This window comes from Mus caroli, unplaced genomic scaffold, assembly GCF_900094665.2.
Source record: "Mus caroli unplaced genomic scaffold, CAROLI_EIJ_v1.1 scaffold_9517_1, whole genome shotgun sequence".
In the NCBI taxonomy this organism is placed as follows: domain Eukaryota; kingdom Metazoa; phylum Chordata; class Mammalia; order Rodentia; family Muridae; genus Mus; species Mus caroli.
The window spans coordinates 5106-26948 of NW_018390380.1; the positions used below are offsets into that span (position 1 = coordinate 5106).

General features: G+C 42.8%; 1 protein-coding gene across 2 annotated transcripts; it reads left to right on the forward strand.

Moving 5' to 3' along the window:
• The first annotated feature begins 218 nt into the window (after positions 1-218).
• On the forward strand, positions 219-16308 carry LOC110288619 (F-box/WD repeat-containing protein 15-like). Of its 2 annotated transcripts, XM_021154915.1 has the most exons (10): positions 219-334; positions 1070-1107; positions 1297-1460; positions 2622-2740; positions 10122-10331; positions 11306-11464; positions 12327-12537; positions 13968-14146; positions 14442-14566; positions 16151-16308. In XM_021154915.1, the coding sequence occupies exons 1-10, from the start codon at positions 245-247 to the stop codon at positions 16260-16262; spliced, it is 1407 nt and encodes a 468-aa protein (XP_021010574.1). In that variant the 5' UTR covers positions 219-244; the 3' UTR covers positions 16263-16308. The 2 variants fall into 2 exon arrangements, with proteins under 2 accessions (XP_021010574.1, XP_021010575.1); XM_021154916.1 differs by lacking the exon at positions 1297-1460 and having other exon boundaries at positions 229-334; positions 16151-16287.
• Positions 16309-21843: the final 5535 nt, after the last annotated feature.

Sequence of the window (21843 nt, forward strand, 5' to 3'; positions counted from 1 at the left end):
GCTCATCTATGCAATGAATATCACTGTGGAGTGAGTTCAGGTGTGAGCACTCTCAGCTGAGTGCATCGGGTTCCAGTGAGAGGGGGCAGGGGGACAGGCTGAGAGTCTACACAGCTGCAGCTTGCTCCAACCAAAGCCTGATGACCTGTGGTTGGCAATCCTGCTAAATCTTTGGCCAAGTCTTTAAAATCAGAGCAAGCTGGGGAGGAGAAAGAAGAGTCAGTGTAGACTTAGGCCACTGAAGATGGAGGTCCATTTGCCTGATGTGCCTATGCTGAAAATCCTCTCCTATCTGGATGCCTACAGTTTGCTACAGGCTGCCCAAGTGAACAAGGTAAAAGCTCCTTGGCTGAACTCTTCCATTTGGTGCATCCTACATAAGGCCCCTTCGGCCTTTCCCACTCAGTCTTGGGGTCTCAGCTACCCCAGCACCACACTCACACAGCCTGGCATCCTCCTTCACTCCTTCAATCCCTCCCTCTCTCCCTCCCTTCCTCCCTTCCTTTCTCCCTTCCTTTTTTTCCCCTCCTTAAACTTACTTTATGCAGACCTGTCTACTCAGCTTTGACACATTAGTGTCTTAGGGACTCAGCTGCTTCTCTTGACCAACAGGAGCTCCATCCTACAGAATGCAAACAGATACATCTAGGGCTCATGGGTTAGCATTATCCACTCTGAAGACCTCAAATCTGGTTAAATGAGGTAGGAATGGAGGCACACACCTGTAATTGAAGCACTTGGGAGGTAGAAGCAAGATGATTAGAAGTTTGGGTCAGACTCAATGACAGGAATTTAAAACAAAATTCTGCTAAATGAAAAGGACAAGCTGCAGTGTGGAGATGTGCTGCTGGTACGAGCATCCTTGAGACTCCATGTCAGACCTTTGAGCCTGGCCCTCCTTCTCTGAGGGCTCACAAGGTGACTTGTGTTTGCTAGGGTATGTCTCCCCAGGCTGGCTGGGCCAGGAGAGCTAGGACTGTGTTTCATTAACCTGTGTAGGCCCAGCCCAGAACAAATTGAGACCAGGAGAGGGAGGGAGTTGTTGGTTTGATTCTTTTCTCTTCCATAGAACTGGAATGAACTTGCAAGCAGTGATGTCCTGTGGAGGTAAGGAGAGGGGAAGGGTGGGATGGGAAGAGGGGACAAGATGGGGCTGAGAGGGAAGAAGAGGCCTTCTGATTCTGGACCTAGACCTCTGCCACATGAAGATGGTTAGTGAAGTTTGCACACTGTAACCATGGCTCTAAAGTGAGATGACTGAGGTCAGCCTGATGGGATTGCAACTGTGCATTGCAGGAAGTTGTGTCAGAAAAGATGGCTCTTCTGTGGCATGGTTACCCTACAGCTCCTGGGCACAGAGACATGGAAGGAGTTCTTCGTTTTCCGAACACGGCAAGAACATGCCAAGTCCCGGGCAATTCGAGAAGATTTCATTTATAAGGAAATTCCTGCGGATTATGGTATGGGCTTGGGTACCTAGAAGCGATGCACACTTGGTTTTTCCCAGTCTGTGCAGTCCTGCATTCTCTTTAATAAGAGGAAAGGAATTGAAGTTTAACAGGATGGGGCTGCTGTGCTAGCACAGCCATGGAACCAATCTGTGATCTGCTGAGTGGTTGCTCAACATCGTAAAACCAGCCCTATCGTTCCCTTTCCCTGAAGGCTCTGTACCCTTCCCAGAGCATAGAGAGAATTTAGTGGGAGAAATTACCAAATATAATTTAGTATTTATGTTTTTCAAAAAAATTTCCTCTGAACAGTTTTCCGGTGGAGATATACTTTTAAATTTTTTACTTTTATTATTTTTAGTGTAGGTGTATGTGATGTGTGTACATGCCACACTGTGTGTGTGTGTGTGTGTGTGTGTGTGTGTGTGTGTGTGTGTGTGTGAAGACAACTTTGTGGATTCTGTTCTCCTTCTTGGAAGAATCTTATCTTTTCTGTTGGTTTTGAAATAAGGTCTCACAATATAGCTGTGGCTAGACTTGAACTTGATCTGTAGATTAAGCTGTCCTCAAACTCAAGAAGTGCCGCTTGCCCTCACTGGGACTGGTACATGTTTACACCTGGCTATTTCTTTTCTTTTCTGTCTTTTCATTCATTCTTTCTTTTCTTTGTTTTCTTCCTTCCTTCCTTCCTTCCTTCCTTTCTTCTTCCCTTCCTTTCTGTCTTCCTTTTTTCCTTCCTTCCTTCCTTCCTTCATTCCTTTGTTCCTTTCTTTCATTCTTTTATTCTTTCTAAAGAGGGGACGTCCTAAACCACAGGCTGACTTCAAACCCTTCATGTAGCAAACAAAAATGACCTTGAATTTCAGGTCCTTCTGCATCCAAATGAGTACCGGGTTATGGTTTATAGGCCTCTAGCAACAGAACAGAGAACTCTGCCCAGGAGTTACAGCCCCAGCCCCCAGAACGCATTTTGTATCTATAGAAACAGACTAAAGAATGAATGTATTTGAACTAATGACCAGCCTGCAGTGTGCTTGGCTGCCTCTTGCTTCATCCTTTCCACAGCTGTTATCCAAGCCTTCTTCATGGCAGAGGGAAGTAAAACATACCTTCTTCAGTCTGAGTTGTCCCTCAACTGTTTTGTGTCCGTCTATTGTTGGGGTTTCCTTGCAGGAGTTCGGGCACATCCATGTTATATCTCAGGCCGTGGCTTAACAAGAAAGGGACAAGGCAGGCCAGTCGTCTGTATGGTGACTTCTGTGAACAGGATCTCTACCTGGGATATTCAGGAGGTGAGTCTGGCCAATTAGTAGCAAAAGTTACCTGCATATGAATTCTGATGTCCTCTTATTGTTGTTTGGTGATGATGAGACAGGACCCCCCTGTACAGACCTGGCTGTCCTAGAAGTCCCTGTATAGATCCACCTACCTTGGCTTCCCATATGCTCAGGTCAAAAGTTTGCACCACCACATCTGATTTTCCCCCTCTTCTCATTTTTATTTTCTATTTTTAGATTTAATTGTTTTCTATGTATGAGTGTTTTCTGTGCCTACATATGTATGTGTGATCCATGTGTGTCTGCTGCCTGTGGAGGTCACAAGAGGATGTCAGGTCCCTTAAAAATTGTAGTTGCAGATGACTGTAAGCTGTGGGCACTGGGCCTGTGGGCACTGAACTCGGGTCCTCTGCTAAGCCATCTGTGCAGGGCCTGTCAGTGTTCCAAAGTTTTCATCATAGAGACTGTTCTCATACAAGGTTGAGTTTACTCCTAGGTATTCTCTTTTAAGATATATTTTTTATTTTATATATGTGTGTGCCTGTGTTTATAGTTTGTGCCAGCTGGCAGAGGCCAGAGGCTGTCAGGTGTTGTGTAGGCTTTGGGAACCCAAGTAGGGTCCTCTGCAAGAGCATTAATTGCTCTGTACTGCTGAACCATCAGGGTTTGTTTGTTGTTGTTTTTCTTGTTTGGAACCGGGTTTCACTTTGTAAGAGCCTTGAGGGAAAACTTGCTCTGTAGACCAGGCTGGCCTTGAACTCTGAGATCTGCTAACTTGTGCCTGCTGGGATCAAAAGAGCATACCATGCCCACAGGGCCCTTCAGGGTGGTGTTCCAGGCTGCTGTGAATGGGAAGGCTTCCCTCATCCTTCTTCACTTTGTTTAGCACTACATGGGAAGGGCCCTGATTTCTTTTCTATGTTAACTTTGAAGCCCTTTAATTTACTGCAAGTTTATCTTGAGGTCTCTAAGAACAGGCTCATAGTGTCTGCAAATGAGGAAACTCTGGCTTCTCTTTCCTATTGGAATCTCTTTTGTTTGCTTCTCTTGTTTTACTATTCTAGCTAAAACAGGACTATATTCAGTGAGAGTAGAAAGTGTGGATACACTTGTCTTGTTCCTGATTTTGCTAGAAATGCTTTGGGATGTCTATGATATTTGAGGGGTTACACTAAAGAAACTGTCAACAGTACTGCTCAAGGACATGACAAGGGTTTTTTTTTTTTTAATTATTATTATAGATATGAAAGAAAGGCCACAGGAAACTAGAAGAGTCCAGAGCAGACAGAGAAAGAAGTAGACTGTGTTCTGTTCTTTAAAAGACCAGGATATGTTTTGTAGAGCAAAGTATGGTGAGGTGGGAGTGGTGAATCGGTGGGCAAGCACATTCTGAGGCATCCCTTCCCCTGAGGCAGGAGACATACGATGGGTATAGTGCAGAATAGAGTATATTTAGGGCATGGGAATGTGAGTTGAGAAAGAAGTAGAGAGAGAAAGCTGGAGAGAAAGAAAGGGAGAAAGAGAAAGAAAGAGGAGAGAAGAGGCCAGTCAGAAAATGTTCAGACAGGGGGAAAAGGAAGGATGGGAAAGAGGGCAAATGATGTTAGGGAGAGAAAGGAGACAGACAGGAAGGGCAAAGAGATTGAGGAGGGGCTAAACAGCCTCTTTTATAGCAAGCCAGGCCTAGCTGGCTTTTGCCAGGTAACTGTTGGATGGAGCACAGAAGGAATTTGAACACCCTCCATTTTGGTTTAATTTTAAAAAGGAGAAACTAGAAAGAGGTGGAGGTGAAGTAGGAATAGGGTCCTTGTGATCTTTAGCTGCTTCCCGCTGACTTTGGGGTGACATGTCTGGGAAAACTAAGAAAATGGGGATCAGGTGTTGGTCTATTCTTAGGAGAGTCTCTTGTTTCCTTGCTGTGCAGGATCTGTGGTACCATCTGTGGGTAGGAAGGAGCAGGTCCAGTAGAAGCATCAGTGTCTGTGAGAGCAGGCGCTGACACATCTGTGGGTTGCTTCTCTGGAGCTGTCCTGGATGTAGATTTTGAATAAATGGCTGGACTTAGCAAGACACTTGAACACTTTTTATATTAAAGATAGAGAATAAAGTTAAGTACATTTGGGAGAAAAAAAAAAAAACTTTCTTAGGTATACATTTGAAACCCTTAGGTCTTGGTGGTTGGGGTGAGACGAGTCCCAATCCCAGGTAATAGGAGAGGAATCCCAGCCCCTGGAATAGTTAACAGGTAGAAACTTAGGCTATTGATTGGCAGGTGTGCTTATCTAGATGGAATCTGTGTGGTCCATGAGAGGTGGAACTGATTGGGTATACTGGAGCTTATAAGTTTACAAACAGATTAATCTGTTAACAGCATTGACACTCTTTAAGATGAGTTTAAGGAAGACAAAAACCTTTTGTGGAGCAGGAGGAGCAAGAAGGGATTTTTCCTTCTATCTGGGAGACTATACGTGTGTGTGTGTGTGTGTGTGTGTGTGTGTGTGTGTGTGTGAATTTATGATAATGAGAAACATTTTAACTTTACATTTAAAAGACAAATGAAAGGAAACTTAACATTTTGACCATGTGAATATGATAATTGATTATGTTGTTTAGTATGAGAAACAACTTCAGTCTAGAGTTAAGAATGATAGAGAAAATAATGTATGGGGTCAGGGTAACACCAGAGTCAGGGCAGCTGGTGAAAGGTGAAGTAAGCTTTCTTGACAGGTTCAATAGAGAAGGTGTAAGCTTATGATTTAGTTCCAGGGGGTACACATAGCTAGAAATCTTTAAAGCAGCCAGGTTGTGTGACATTAAAGAGTTGGGAGGCCAAACTCAGGGTCTGTAGCATAAGACAAAAGAATTAGAGTTTAGTGTTATTTATGAGGGAGGATGTCAAAGAAGTAATGACCGTTGAGGAGTAGAAGCGTGTTCATGGTGGGTGAGACAAATCTAGCTCTGGCTACCTTGTCAGCTCAGTTGTTTCCCTTGGAGACAATAGAGTCATCCATCTGGTGGGACCTGCAGTGGACAATTCCATCTTGACTCTGTCAGAGGTAGTCTGGCCATCAGGCCCAGAATGTAAGAAGCTTTTTCCTGTGGGGGAGGGGCATGGGAGAAATAACTCACTTGTCATAGTCAATATTAGACATTTAACTACCTGAGTATCCCTCTGTTTGTCCACAGTGTAGGCCAAGCCCTGGCATCAGGCATGGCAATGGAGCAGTGATTCTCAGTGGTTATCCTACCACACTCTAGGCAGTCTTGTCACTGTGCCCATGTCACTCAGAAATCTTGGAGGACAGGGGTTCCTTGTCAGGATTTGGAAGTCTCCATGTATTATAGTAAGTTAAAACATTTAGCAGAGTGAGCCGGGTGTGGTGGTGCACGCCTTTAATCCCAGCACTCGGGAGGCAGAAGTAGGCAAATTTCTGAGTTCGAGGCCAGCCTGGTCTACAGAGTGAGTTCCAGGACAGCCAGGGCTACACAGAGAAACCCTGTCTCGAAAAACCAAAAAAAAAAAAAAAAAATTTAAAAGTTAAAAAATAAAAAACATTTAGCAGAATTCTGACAAGGATGAAAGCCAGTATCTATTGAGTATGTCTGAGTTAGACAATCTGTGTTCCTTTGTTGTAGAATGTATCTAGTAAATAAAGAGAGTACATTGTAACATTATGACAGTAAGAAAAACAAGGCTAAAGTTCTCTTTTGCAGATGGGAACTGGTTTCATACGTTCCTAAGGAATAATAGCTTTTCTCTAATTGAGAAAAGCTATGGGTCAGAGATCCCATAACCCAACTTGATCTCATTTGGATATTTGGAGAGTCCTGAGAACTAAACTTACCACATAATACAGGTTGGCTACACGTTTGTGTGTTAGTGGGCTTTCTGTTGCTGTGTTGGGCCAAAAAAGTAACTTGGAAGAAAGGACTCTAAGTCCTTTATAGTCCATCAGAGAAGGCTAAGGTAGAAACTGCAGCAGAGGCTATGGAGGGTTGATCATTCTTTATGGCTTGATCTCCATGGCCTGCTCAGTTAGCTTTCTTTGGTTTTTGGTTTTTGGTTTTTTGTTTTTGGTTTTGTTTTTGTTTTTTTTTTTTGTTTGTTTTTGTTTTTGTTTTTTCGAGACAGGGCTTCTCTGTATAGCCCTGGTGGTCAGCAGTAAGCACTCTTTTTTTTTAAGATTTATTTATTATTTTATGTAAGTACACTATAGCTGTCTTCAGACACTCAAGAAGAGGGTGTCAGATCTCATCACGGATGGTTGTGAGCCACCATGTGATTGCTGAGATTTGAACTCAAGACCTTCAGAAGAGCAGTCAGTGCTCTTAACCATTGAGTCATCTCTCCAGCCCCTCAGTTAGCTTTCTTATACCACCCAGAAACACCAGCCTGGCAGTAGCACTGCCTACAGTGGGCTGAGTCCTCCCACATTGATGATTGATTAGGGAATGCTCTACGGATGTGCTAAGAGGCAATCTGCTGGCATGGATGTGGGGGTGATGCCCTCCCTCAATTCACTACCTGTGGTAGTCGGTCAAGCTGGCCCTGACCTCATTGGCTATGGCACTAGGAGAATGGGCCCCCACTCCTTGACTGGGCAGCAAAGTGGAGCTGTGCTCTCTTGGGAGATTGTGCAATTGACACAGCTGTTCTCCATATGCCTCTTTCTCTGATAGTGACTAACTGGGTTTTTAGGTATCTCCCCGCAGGAGCTAAACATAAAAAGGGTGTGGCTTGCACTGAGCATAGTTCTCATGGGACCATCCTGGTCTTTGTGTCTTAGAGTAAGAATCATGGCTAGAGCTGTGGCAGCTCCACCTGTGTAGGTAGAGAATCTCTGTTCTCTATGGTTTTGTGAGTGCTAAGGGCACATAGGATGCCCTGGGAGAGGGATGGTGGGGACCCTAGTACCAATGGGAAAGAACACAGGACTGGTCATGCCTATGGCTCTTGAGGACATTATTCCAGGCTTGTCTCAGCGTTATGACACCAGATTCCCACTATGCAGTCCCTGGTGGATTATGCAAGAGTTTTTTCTCTTGTGTGCTCTGACTTAAGAGGCAGACTGCTGCTGAACCTTTGTAGGAGAAAACCAGGTGAATGCTGAAAACTTCAATGTGTGTTTCTTGATTATCCTTCGTTTTCTCAACTTTTTTTTTTATTTTAAGAGGTAATAGAGCCTAATAGATTGAACATTAATTCATTCTTGAGATTGGTTGGTTCTGTTTGTCTAGGAGATAGTCTTACTCTTTAGTCCTACCCTTTAGGCCTGGAACTTTGCAGAACAGACTAGCCTCCACCTCAACAGATCTGCATTCCTCTGCCTCTTGAGTGCTGGGACTAAAGGAATGGCCCAACACATGCAGCCAAGGATTTTTATTTTGTTAGACAAGGTCTCAATGTTTATAAACATTGTTTCCTACATCAGAGTAAAAATGTAACATAGTGAACCAGATGATTGTCGGATTGGAGGTTTGGGGGGAGGTTGTTTTTGTTTTTAGGCGGGTGATTCTAGGAGGAGGTTATTTAAGATAATATCAGGCCCTTGTAGAGGTCACTCTGCAGTCCAGGCTAACCTCAGACTCATGGGGACCCTCCTACCTCTGCCTCCTAAGTGCTAGGCAGGATCCAGTGGTGCGTCATCATCGTACCTGGCAGAGGGAGCCAGGAGTGGAGCAGGATCTCAACCTTGTGAGACTGAGTCATGTGCTACATGGTAATAAGGCCTTCAACAGGTTGCCTTTTAAAGGAGTCAAAGTGGGAGTCACATTTTAGTGAGAGATTGACTCAAAGGGAAGATTACATTTAGAGGGACGGAGAGGTTATTAATAATATTCATACAAATGGAGCTAGCGCTTAGAAATGACTATATTGATTGCTGCCTCTAATATTACACTAAATTTAATTATTCTTTTGACCTTTTGTCATCAATGATGCTGGTGGTAGTGTGTATGTGTGTGTGCGTGCTGGTGGTAGTGTGTGTGTGTGTGTGTGTGTGTGTGTGTGTGTGTGTGTGNGNGTGTGTGTGTGTGTGNGAGAGAGAGAGAGAGAGAGAGAGAGAGAGAGAGAGAGAGAGAGAGAGAGAGAGAGATTTTTTGAAACACTTATTCATTTTATTTGCTCTAAAGGGGTGTTCATCAGCATACCCAACGATGGCATCAAATCCCATTATAGATGATTGTGAGCCACCATTTGGTTGCTGGGAATTGAACTCCAGACCTCTGGAAGAGCAACCAGTGCTCTCAAATACTGAGCCATCTCTTCTGCCCCTTGAATTTTCTTTTTAAGCTAAAGAAAACCGTGGAAGAAAAGGTCTTGTTCCTTTGAAATGTATAAGAACTGATGATACAATAACCAGTGATGAAATCGATTCACTGTGAATAGTTTTGTTTCACGTTTTTAAGTTAATACTGGCAGAAGTGGTGGCCCAGGCCTTTAACTCCAGCACTCAGGAGGCAGAGGCAGGTGACTTTGAAGCCATACTGGTTTACATAGAGAGTTCTAGTATAGCTAGGGGTATAGTGTGACTGAGTGACCCTGTCTCAAAAACCAAAAAAGAAAAAACAAAACAAAACAAAGAAACAAAAAACAAGCATAGCCCCACTAGAATTGATGACAGGCCCATGCTTCCTGCTGCACTGTTAGTAAAAGGTAAAATGGCTCTGAGCACAGAGCTGCTGATTGTTCTTCACACATGTTTGTTGGAATTGGTTCTCCCCTTCCATGTGGTTCCTGGGATTGAACTCCTGTCATCAGGTTTAGTGGCAGGTACCCTTCCCTGCTGAGCCATCTCGGCGGCCATGTTCTTCTTTCTTGTCTGTACAGTGAGTGTGTGCTTGCCTCTGAGCATAATGCATGTGTTCTGTTTTCCTGTCCATTCCTGCCACAAATAATCTAGATGTTTGTTTTCTTCTTTGTGTTTCTCTTTATTTTTATGTTCATAGGTATTCTCCTTGCATGTAAGTCCTTCTGAGGGTGTCAGATGCCCTGTAACTGCAGTTACAGACAGCTGTGAGCTGCCATGTGTGTTCTAGGAATTGAACCCTGGTCCTTTGGTTAAGAACACCTGGTGGTCTTAATGGATGAGCNATCTCTTCAGCCCTGGGTTTCTTTTTCTTTTTTGAGATAGTCTTGTAATATAGTCCCAACTGGCCTGCAACTTGACATTGTAGACCAGACTTGCCTAAAGCTGCTAGTGATCTTCCTGCCTCTGCCTCCCTGGGCTGGGATTCTAGGCCTGTGCTACCATGTCCAGTGAGGGATGCTTAGAACTTTCATATTTTCTTGTAAGTAAGAAGGGGTTCCAGACTGGACAAGGCTTCCAAATAAAGCTGGTGAGTGAAAGCAGTTGAACTAGAGGTGCTCAGACATGATGATGCTCTTGTTCCCCAGGGTGTTTTGACCTGGGTAAGTCCAGTACAGCAAGTCGGTATCAAGCTGTTGACTACCCTCCCTGAATTGCACATTGCAATCACTGTAGATATTCAATCAACTATCAAACTGTGGGACTGTCACAACAGTGAAGCTCTGGCAACTAGCAACCTGGAATCTCCATGTAAATTGCTGAAAGCTGTCTTTACCAAGGATGGCCCGATTGTCTTGGTAAGTGACCCCCTTATCTGGAATAGTAACACAGAACCAAACACTTGCCAATTTTAGGTCTCATTACTGTCAAATCTCAACTTTCCTTCTTAGAGTCTCTGCAAACCCTGAGAGTCAATCACAGTATACCATAAACATGGCCATCCCTTAGCCTTTGACCTATTTCATGTACATTTCCTTAAGCCATTCTCTTTAAAATGTCATTTTAAAATTCTTTCCTGGGATCTGGGGAGAGGTGGCTCAGTGGGTAGCAGTGTTTTCTGTGCAAGCATGGAGAACTGAGTTCAAATCCCTGACACTCACATAAAAAGTGGGATGTGGCTAAATGTGCCTTTAACCCCAGTATTGTAGGGGAAGGAAACACAAGGGTCACTAGGACTAGACTGCTGGTAGCCAAGCCAGCCTAGCTCCAGGTTCAATAAGAGACTCTCTCAGGAAATCAGGAGAAGAGTGATCTAACAGGATACCTGGCAGTCTTCTCTGGTTTCCATGTATGCCCAGATATGTAATCTACATACACATACATAAATATATATATATATATAACAAGCACACAAACACATACACAATTTTTCTAAGTGATTTTACATCTTCTTCTATTTCAAATGTTTATTATTGCTGAACCCATTAATTTGCATAGGGACAATAGAGAGAGAAATGGATTATCAGATATTGAGAAAAAAGGATAATGTTGATGTCCCAGTGAGTCCTGGGGAAAAGTGTTTTAGAGATTGGAAAATCTTTACACAATTCCTACCTCATTTGTTTGAGACAGAGTCTCATGATGTAGTTCTGTCTGGCCTAGAACTGGCCAGTGTGGTCTAACTCACAGACATCATAATGACTCTCCTGGTTAGAGCTTTGGATCTCATTACAGGACTTGAAGACACAGTGGTGAATCTCAGAGCAGATGACACTGCTTCCTCCATGCTTAACCTTTCCCCACTAACCAGGTGCCGCTGCTCTGATTTCAGGCAGGCGATACCTTGGGTAACCTGTACATCTTTAGGATTCCAGATTTACACCTCATTTCCAAACTCAATGTATTCCAATGCAGTATTAATGAACTCAGCTGCTCTCCTCAGAAGAAATGGATCTTTCTGAATAGGAAACACCTACATATCTTGCCAAAGGTAGGTAGGTGTGTTCTAGCAACTCCAGGGTGAAAGTGGGAAACACTGGAAAGGTTGAGCCCTCAGGGAGGTCCGGGCAGACCACTCCCCCTCTCCTAAGCCCTATCTTAAGCCATTCCTAGAGTCAGGAAAGAATAATGTGTTGGAAGCAGTCATGTAACGAGTCACAATGGCAAATATCTATTAATGAAGTGTCCTTGAAATATGGCTCAGCCAAAGGATGAAGGCAGGTGAAAGTTCCAAGACAACTTTCCTGGCCCTAAACTCAAAGCAATTTTCTATCAATGGCTTAAACACCCACCAGTGACTGATGGATTCCAGGTAAGTGCTACCATACCCAGTGCTTTATAGACTCTTCTCTCTTAACTGCCAGCTCTCTGGTGCCTGGTTTCTAGGTACTGTGAGAGCGATGGTCTGCTCAGAGGTCAAGTACTCCTTAAGGCCCAAGCATATTTATTTAGTTTTATACATTGATATATTATTAAACAGCCTGGGTTACACTATGACAGTCTCAATGCCTCATTTAAAACAATAGTCCAGGACAGCGTTGGACTGGTCCTCTGCACAGGGAAAATGTACTTAACCATGTTCTGCCTGAGGCATCCATTGCAGTAGGCTGACCAAGGCGCCCTTTGACCAGGGTCAGGGACTCCATTATGACTCTGAATATGATGGGAGGGGCAGGAAGACGGTGAGTTATTCCAACTCTGAGTGAGAACAATGACTGCTCCACCCTGTCGTGGGTGAAGAACAGAGGCAGCCACTCCTGGGTTTATTTTGAAAGCCCCTTGTCTTGAGTGTGCTTGTGCCAGGCTGCAGAGATTTACTCTTCATTGATTCCCCTGGGCAATACTCTCTGCAGGTGTTTTACATGGACAGCTTACTGAGGACATCAGAATTCTCTGCCCCTGTGTCTACCATTCTCAAATTTTCATTATGCCAAAGAGCCTTCTGGACCCCAAGAATGGAAGACAGGATAACCCTGATGTCCATACGTCGTACCCGAAAGATCACAAAGTTTATCACATTTGATATGAAGCTGAAAGATATCCAGAACAAAATAACTGTTAAAGGTAAAACTTAAAATGTTCTTAAGCCACACATGATGGCACATGCCCAAATCAGGAGACTGAGTCAGGAAAGCTTCACAGAGGCTGCTGTCTCACAAACAGAAAGATGGAGCTGAAAAGATAGTTTATCATGTGCACATGCATGCATACACCCACATAAATGTGTGCATACACACACATGCACATACACACAAGGATGTGTACACACATATCCACCCACACCCCCATCCACATGGATAAAAATAAAAAATAATCCAAGAATGGTAGTGTACCCATTTAATCCCAGCATTCAGGAGGAGACACAGGCATAGCTCTCTGGTTTCCAGGCCAGCCTGATCTATGCAGGGAGTATGAGGTTAGCCAGGGATGTATAGAGTGACCAAGCCTCAAAAGCAAAAAACAACAAATGAGATGCCATAAAGAGCTATATTATGGAGTGGCAAAATGGCTTAGGGTATTGGTTCTCTACCTATGGGCCCTGAACCCTATGGCAAATTTCTATCTTCAAAAATACTTAACTCATGAATCATAACAGTAACAAAATTATCATGATGAAGTAGCAATGAAAATAACTTTATGGCTGGGCTGAACCCCCAACTGCCACATGAGAACTGTATTAAAGTTCAATAGGAAGCATTAGGACATTGAGAAGGACTGGACTGGCTTAGAGGATAGAGACACTTGCCTACCAAGCCTGAAAACCTAGTTCATTTTCTAGGGTACCACACAAGGGAGGAGAGATCCAAATCCCTCAAGTTGTTCCCTGACATGTGTGCTTCTGGCATGAATACCTACACAAACATAATAATGTAAAAACAATTTTTAAAAGAAATCGCCATTTCTCCTGTGTCTCCTGCACGTGGTCATAGTAAGTTATAAATGCTTGACCTTGTTTTGTATTTTTAGTCTTTGAAGACAGGGTTCTCTGTGGCTAACCAGAAACATGCTCTATAGACCTGGGTGACTTTGAATTTGGAGATCCACTGGACTGTGCTGGATTGTGGATCACCGTATGATGATGCTCCACATGATGTTTTTGTAAAGGGAGCAGGAGGCTCCTTGGCCAGATGTGAACTTGTGCCTGCTTGATGGTCACTAATCTAGTGAACTGTGGTTCTCTTGGGTAGACATGTTACCATTGCTGTCATGCACTAGGGCCTGGATTCTACTGTCCTTTCCCAGTACAGTTGTCTTTCCAATGTTTGTGCTACTGACTGTCCACACCATCCCTGTGTCATAGCCTGCCCTTCCATGGCCAAGGTCATGACCTTGTCAGGACATGGACTTGTCAGACCAATGGACTGTTTTCATTGTCTCTTTCAGACTAGCATACCATGGAAGGAGGGATATGCTTTTCAGTAAGCATTAAGGATATTGCTCTTACTTAAATGAATGAAAATAATGCCTCTGTATTTTCTGTTTGTTTGAAACAGAACAATTCGTTGCAAGCTTCTCAGTGCCAGATAATATGGGGAGACCAAAATGGTTTGGAGTTAGTGGTAAGGATGTGATTGTTTGTTCAACTGGATCCTCTCTCTTGCTCTTCAACATAAAAGGTGTCTATCTGCAGACAATCATGTACTACACAGACTGGATCTTGAGACTCTGGATGGTAAGTTTGCAATGTTTCCCTTGCAGTGGGGTTTTTTAAAAAAAATAGATTTACATTTTTTTTAAACTTTATACTGTTGGGGTGTGCACATGTGCATTTGTCTGTGTGTGATCACTTGTAGAGGCCAGAGGCCAACTTCCTGGAGTTAGTCTCTCTCTTTCTACCTTTACAAGGGCCCAGAGCACCAGGCTTGCTCAGCAAGTACCTTTACCTGATAAGCCATCTCCTAGGCCCTCTCCCTGTCTTTTGATCTGATATTGACTCCAGCCTACTCACATTTGGGTATTCTTTGAAGGACCCCATTTATGTCATTGTCACCTTTAACAATGGCTCTTTGATTGTGTACTCGTGGGAGGAGAGATGCCGGCAGCTCAATAGGTGTTATCATCTGCAAAGCAGGAGAAGGCTACCACAGCAAAGGTAAGCTCTCCTTCTTGACTTAAACTGGACATTAATTTTAAAACATTTCTGGGCCGAGAGAGATGACTCAGCTGTTAAGAGCACTGGCTGCTCTCCCAGAGGACTTGGGTTCAATCCCCAGCATCCACATGGCAGCTCCCACCTGTCTGTAACTCCAGTTCCAGGGGATCTGACTGACACCTTCACACCAGTCCTTTGGATCTAGTATAAATAAATGGTTGGAGGTTAATGTATTTGGGCTTAATCTGATTTGATTCTCTGTAGACTGAGGGAGTGAATCCAGGGTCTTCCACATGTAAAGGATGAACTCTGATAATGAACTGTTCCCCAAATTTTCAGGAAGTTTTGCTGTGCCCTCCACATGCCAGGTGCAGGGAGGTAGGGGTGACATTTTTACCACCTCAGCACAAAAAGAAGAATAAGGGTGTGGACAACAGGTTTCAGCTAGAGTCTGCAAGGTCACAGGCAGAGGCTGTGTCATTGCCCAGGGCAGGCCTCACACTTAGGAGCTCCTGAGTGATCTATTAGACGTTTTTCTCTGTCGTAAAGAACAGAATGATTGACAGGAGCCCTACCATCTCACAGCCCTACTGCAGAGGGGATGCACTGCTATATTCACCCTGAGTGGACCAAGTTTGGCAAAGGGAACAGAACTCAATTTTAAAATTATAAATTAAATCTTTGGGTTTTTTTCTGAGACAAGGTCACTCTATGTAGCCTAGACTAACCTCAAACTCTGTCAATTCCCTGTCCTTAACTCTTAAGTCGAATTGATTTACAGGTCTGTGGCATCACACCCTGCTGCTCTCTCCATTCTTCAGCTAGGTAATATACTGAAAAACTGAGAATTGAGAAATGGGGCAGAGGTCTATTGCAGGGGGCTGGGATTGGAACTCACGCTATGGACGATAGTCGTCCTTTGCCAATGTGCACAGTCACTCAAAATTAACCTGAGATGGCTCAGCAGTTTAGGCAATGTCACCAAGCCTGACAAGTTCAGTCTTTGGAACCTACTGGTGAAAGGAGAGAACTGATTTGCATAAGTTATTATCTACACACTCCATGGATAGGAGCATATGCACCCACTTGGGGACACACACACATACAGGCACACATGGGCACACATCCATGTATCCAGACACACAGGCACACATACACATTTATACAGTCACACATACACACACACTGGCATGAGCACATAGGCAATTTCCCACTCAGTTACACACAGGCACACACACACACACACACACACACACACACACACACGAGTGTACACATTTAAATACTTATTTGTTGTGAGTGTATGTATAAGTTTTAAACAGCCAGGCAGTGGTGGCGCACGCCTTTAATCCCAGCACTTGGGAGGCAGAGGCAGGTGGATTTCTGAGTTCGAGGCCAGCCTGGTTTACAAAATGAGTTCCAGGACAGCCAGGGCTATACAGAGAAACCTTGCCTCAGAAAAGGAAAAAAAAAAAAGTTTTAAACAGATTCAAGACTGTGATGAAAAGACAGTTCTTTAATTACCAGTTGATAAACCTCACTACCATTTGAGTACTGACATCTTGGTTTTTTTCCCTTTGGCAGCTTCATTAACAAAACACTATGTGATGATGTGAGCATAATTCGAGTGATGACAACTCATTCCATCCCCAGCTTTCTGATGGCATATATCTTGACATCTGATCTTTTAAACTGAGTGGGTTGTGTGTATTCTTCCTCGATGATAATAAAAGTCTATTTGCAAGCACAGGCTGGTGATTTTGGTGTTGCTAAGCAGTGAAGAGGCCAAATATGGTGGTGTGCACTTTTAATCCTGACTCTGGGAAGGCAGAGGCAGGGGGAGGATCTGGGTTCTGGGGCCAATCTGGTCCTCAGAGCTAGTTCAAAGCCAACCAGGGCTACATCGTGAGAAACTATATCTGAAATAAAACCTGTGACTAGATGTACAAGCTACTTGGCTATGACATCTGTCATTTCATGGCTATAGGGTTGACTCAGATGACTAGGACATGTGGACACCTTATTGCTGCAGAAGCCATGAGGAAAGTTAAAATTAAAAATACCCTTTTTGAGACTATAATTACCCATTCCCCCCTTCCTCCTTTAAACATTTCCATATACCTCTCCTCACTATTCTTTTGAATTCTTGACTGCTTTTTTTTTCTCAAACCACTTTTTAAATCAATGGCATATGGGCTAGAGAGAAGGCTCAGCAGTTAAGCCCACTGGCTACTTTTCCAGAGGACCTGGATTCAATTGCTAGCACACAGAGAGCAGCTAACAACTGTAACTCCAGTTCTGGCAGATATGTTACCCTTCACAAAGACATACTTATCAGCAAAACAAAAACACATATAAAATCTTTTTTAAAAAAACGAGCCGGGCGTGGTGGCGCACGCCTTTAGTCCCAGCACTCGGGAGGCAGAGGCAGGCGGATTTCTGAGTTCGAGGCCAGCCTGGTCTACAAAGTGAGTGCCAGGACAGCCAGGGCTACACAGAGAAACCCTGTCTCGAAAAAACCAAAAAAAAAATAAAAATAAAAAAAAAAATAAATAAAAAAACGAAAAGAAAAGCAAAAATAATTATTAAAAGCCAGGTGGTAGCTGAGCACACCTTTAATCTCACCACTTGGGAGTCAGCTAGAACCGCGTACAAGCCAGCCTGGTTTACAGAGTTAGTTCCATGACAGTCAGTGATATAAACATATATGTACACAGAGAAACCCTGTCTTGAAAACCCTTAAAATGGAAAATTAAAGACTAATTGAGCCTATGGTTTAAAAGTATTAGAGTCAATAGGGTGGAGCAAAGGCATGGAGGCAGGAACAGTGGAGAGTGCACATCTTGGTCTGCACATAGGAAGCAAAGAGACACCATGGGAATGACAAGTCTTTTTAAACCTCAAATACTGTCCACAACCCTTCCAACAGAACCACACCACCTAATCCTTCCAAAATAGTTGCACCAACTATTGACCAAGCTTATGGGAGCCATTCTCATTCAGAATCCCACACATGTACACACATGCCAACCACAAAGAATCATGCAAGGAAAGAAACCCCATAGCTCAGCCACTTGAGGGGCAAAAGTAAAGGAATCCTAAGCCATACGGTGAGCTCAAGGCTTGCTCACGTTACATGACACTGCCTCTCAAAAGAAATAAAACCAAAGAACTTGAGACAAGGCTTGGCAGTTAAGACCAGAGCTGCTCTTCCAGAGGACCCAGGTTCAATTCCCAACACCCACATGGCAGTTCACAACTGACAATCCAGTTCCAGCGATCCAACACCCTCTTCTGGCCTCTGAGGTAACTACATGCTTCTGGTACACATTCAGGCAAAACAAACCAACATACACACACATACATACATACATACATACATACATACATACATGCAAAACAAGCTCCCTGACTGTCTAGGTAAGGGAAGTATATAACTGGAATCCTAGCACTCAGGAAGCTGACCCTGATTGTAGGCAGCTGGCGCCTAAAAGATGGCGCCCATCGCTGTAAACAAAGCCACTGCATAGGCGCTAGCCCGAATCTGGCGCCAACCCCTCCCGAGCAGGTGCATACAAATTAAAGTGCTGGCAGACTGACCAATCCCAGGAGGACACATAGCCCTCCCCAGTGCTGGGGTGTATATAAGCAGTCCTCCCTGGGTTCCCGGGGTTCCCGTAGCATCGAGTTGTTCCTGCAATAAAGCTGTTTAAAAAAAAAATCCGACCGTGTTACGTTTTTCCTTGCAGGACGAGGTGAGCGCAACACCTAATCACAGGGAACTCAAGGATGCTTAGACTGTGGACAGAACCATTTCTCAAGTAAGTAAATAAGGCTATATGACTAAACAGAAGAGGCTTGGGAATGAAAATATTACCAACTGAAAAAAACAGGCAATTTGTTCATAGAATTTTAAAAAATTTCTTAATGAATTTCAGTGTTTCATGCCCTTCCCCCATCCTTGAGCAGGGTCACAGACCTTGAGTGCTTGCTACAATGGGTTTTATGACCTAGGTGGAGTTGTCTGCCTTGCTGCACCTGCAATTTCCTACAGGAACTCAGAGGGAATAGACTGCCCAGCTGAGCTTGCTTTGCAACATAATCCAGCTGAAACAAAAGATGGGTTTTGTGGTCTTCCCTTTATAAGCTGGAGCTACAGAATTAAACTTTGAAGCTTGATCAAAACCCTGTGATAGCTTTATGCATAATTTTAAACTATTTTAATTCTTTTTATTTCAGGCTTTCTTTACCATATACCAAAGCCCACCTCCAGTGACACACATGTAGCCATATGAAGTTTTATTGTTGGGAAAGTTTTTAATCTGTCACAATACTATTATATAATTTCGTAAATGATTCATAAAGTATTGGTTTCTCCAGAGATAAGGTCATGTTAGTGACCCCATCTCAAGGGATGGTTTCTTACCCATTATTCTTATTTAAGATCTTAGCCTAGGCTATCAGGAATAACTCATAAATTAGAAAATGAAATAGAAAACATAAAACAGATAAGTTGCCAAGAGAACTATGGCTCAATATTTTCTTCTGGCCAAGAGTTCCACAACCTGTTCCAAGAGACCTCCTTATTTTGAAGTATATTGCCTCTGTCTGTGAAACTTGTCACATAGATTCCACAGGGTTTGGTGTGGCACATGTCTTTTTACAGAAATTGGACCCTCATGCAATCAGGGTCTGGCTATGACTGCTGCCTTGCAGGGGATTACAGTATAAGCAATGCTTTCACAGCAACGATGAGATAAGGAATGTTTTAAGTATTGGGGATAGGTCATTTAAGGAAAGACTGTCCAAAAATTAGAGGCATAGACAGGCTGCAGAATCACTCCCCTAGAATCTGTCCTCCATGCAGGAAGGGTAATCATTGAGCCAGGCCTCAGAAAATAGACCCAGATTAAGAAACATTTACATTTGAGTTAAGGCAAAGCTCATGGTGGGCTCAGTGAAAGCTTATGTGGCATTCCTTTTGTCTTTGTCATCCTGACTAGTCCCTAGAAAGGTGTTTACCAGACCTGCTGACGAAAGAATTGCTCAACTTGCTTTAGTTCTCTTGTATCCCCTCCCTCCCAAATTTGTTAAGAGTGAGAGGGAACAAGGTGGCTTTGGTTCCTCTGGTGTGTACTGGGTTCAATGTATTACCAGTAAGAGATCTAACCTTAAATTAATAATTGAAGAAAAAAAGGTTTGAAGGATTGATAGACACTGGAAGCTGATGTGCTAACTCATCTCCAAGGGATTGGTTATTCTAATAATCCAAAACAAAGTTCCAAACTTAAGATTTATGAAAGATTAATGAAACTAGGGACTTATAAAGGCATTACAACCTGGCTTACCTACACCAGCTGCCTTTCAAAAACATAGTTATAAGATTATTATAAATTTAAAACATAGTTTTTACACTATTCCTCTGATTCCTGATGATTATAAAGGGTTTGCTTTTAGAGAGCTTGTAATTTTAAGGTACCCATGAAGTGATAGATATCATTGGAAAGTTTTGCCTCAAGGAATGTCTAACCACCCCATATTATGTTAAAAAATCTTCTTTCTGCTTCAGTACAAGAAGTTAGAACTTTGAATCTTTCATGGTATAGTATTCATTATATAGAGGGTGTTTTATTAGCTGATCTTTCTGAAGGCATTTTACTACAAGCCTTTGGTCTTATACAATGAGCATTAAAAGTTTAGGGAATAGTTGTTACTCCAGAAAAGATTCTAAGACAATATACTTTTCAATATTTGGGACACAAGTTCTTTCCTGAACAAATTGTGGCAGAGAAAATTCAAATAAGGAAAAGCAGTTTACTTACTTCTAAAAGCTTCTAGGAGATGTTAATTGGCTAAGACTTCATCTTAAACTTACCCCAGGAAAACTTAAACCTCTGTTTGATATTCTCCAGGGGTATACAAATTCTAATTCCCCTGGACAATTAACTGATGAGGGACAAATAGCTTAGCAGAAAGTAGAGGAATCTATTAGCCAACAACAGATACATTGTATAGACTGTGAGCAATTGTTGGCTGTTTGGGTTACTGCTACTCTCGTGCCCACAGCAATTCTTTGGCAAAGGGGATCATTAATGTGGATTCATCTTTCTTCATCTCCAAGAAAAGTTTCAATAGCCTATTATGAAGCCATTCTTGTGTTAATACAGAATTGTAGAATAGAATCATGAAAGTATTTTGGAAATGATGTCATAAGAACCTGATAAAATGTTTACCCTTTATTCCAAACAGCAATTACACTGGTTATTTGGGAATTCTGATATTTGGCCTATTGCATGTGCAAATGTTTCAGGCAAATTGACAAGTTCTTACAATTTGCCTCTATGTGCTGGGCGTGGTGGCACATGCCTTTAATCCCAGCACTTGGGAGGCAGAGGCAGGCAGATCTCTGAGTTCGAGGCCAGCCTGGTCTACAGAGTGAGTTCCAGGACAGCCAGGGCTATACAGAGAAACCCTGTCTCAAAAAACCAAAAACAAAAAACAAAAAACAAAAAACAAAAAACAAAAAAAAAATTGCCTCTATGCATGAGATTGCATTTCCTGTAAGTTTGTGTATATAGACAATAGAGAAAGTGCTTTCTAAATTTACAGATGGCTCATCAAATGAGAAAGCAGCATATGTGATTGGATTCCCTATTTATTCTTTGAGTTTCTCCCCTGCTTCAGATATTATTGAATTGTGTGTTGTAGCCACCGTTTAGGAAATGTTGAAAAATCAAGCTTTTAATTTGTATACTGATAGCAAATATATAGCCCATGGTTTACAATTGCTTGAAACTATTCGTTTTTTAAATACTGCTAATTCTCAAATTTTACAATTATTTTTGCAAATAGAACTCAATTTAAGAGAACATAGGATTCATTACGTTTATAGGACATTTAAGAGGTCATCCTGAATTGCCTGGATAGACCTCTCAGGGTCATGCCACACCAGATTTGTATACCATGCAGATAATAGGCCTTACACAGGAACAGCTGGCCATACAAACCCATTCAAGGTTTTACCTTGAGACAATAATTTGGTATTTCTAGAAATATGCACGTCAAATTATAAAGGCTTGTTCTCAGTGTCCTCAATTTCTTCATGTACTACATAATGTTAATTCTCAATGACTTCTACCTAATTAATTATGGCAAATGGCTGTTACTCATTGTACTAGCTGGTTTTGTGTCAACTTGACACAGCTGGAGTTATCACAGAGAAAGGAGCTTCAGTTGAGGAAATGCCTCCATGAGATCCAACTGTAAGGCATTATCTC

What these genes read in the sequence shown, in the direction of transcription:
- LOC110288619 (XM_021154915.1), top strand. Translation starts at nt 245, where the DNA reads ATGGAGGTCCATTTGCCTGATGTGCCTATGCTGAAAATCCTCTCCTAT. An exon ending in CTACCTGGGATATTCAGGAG is followed by an intron (nt 2,741 to 10,121) that starts GTGAGTCTGGCC and finishes CTTGTTCCCCAG; the next exon opens with GGTGTTTTGACCTGGGTAAG. An exon ending in AGGATGGCCCGATTGTCTTG is followed by an intron (nt 10,332 to 11,305) that starts GTAAGTGACCCC and finishes CTCTGATTTCAG; the next exon opens with GCAGGCGATACCTTGGGTAA.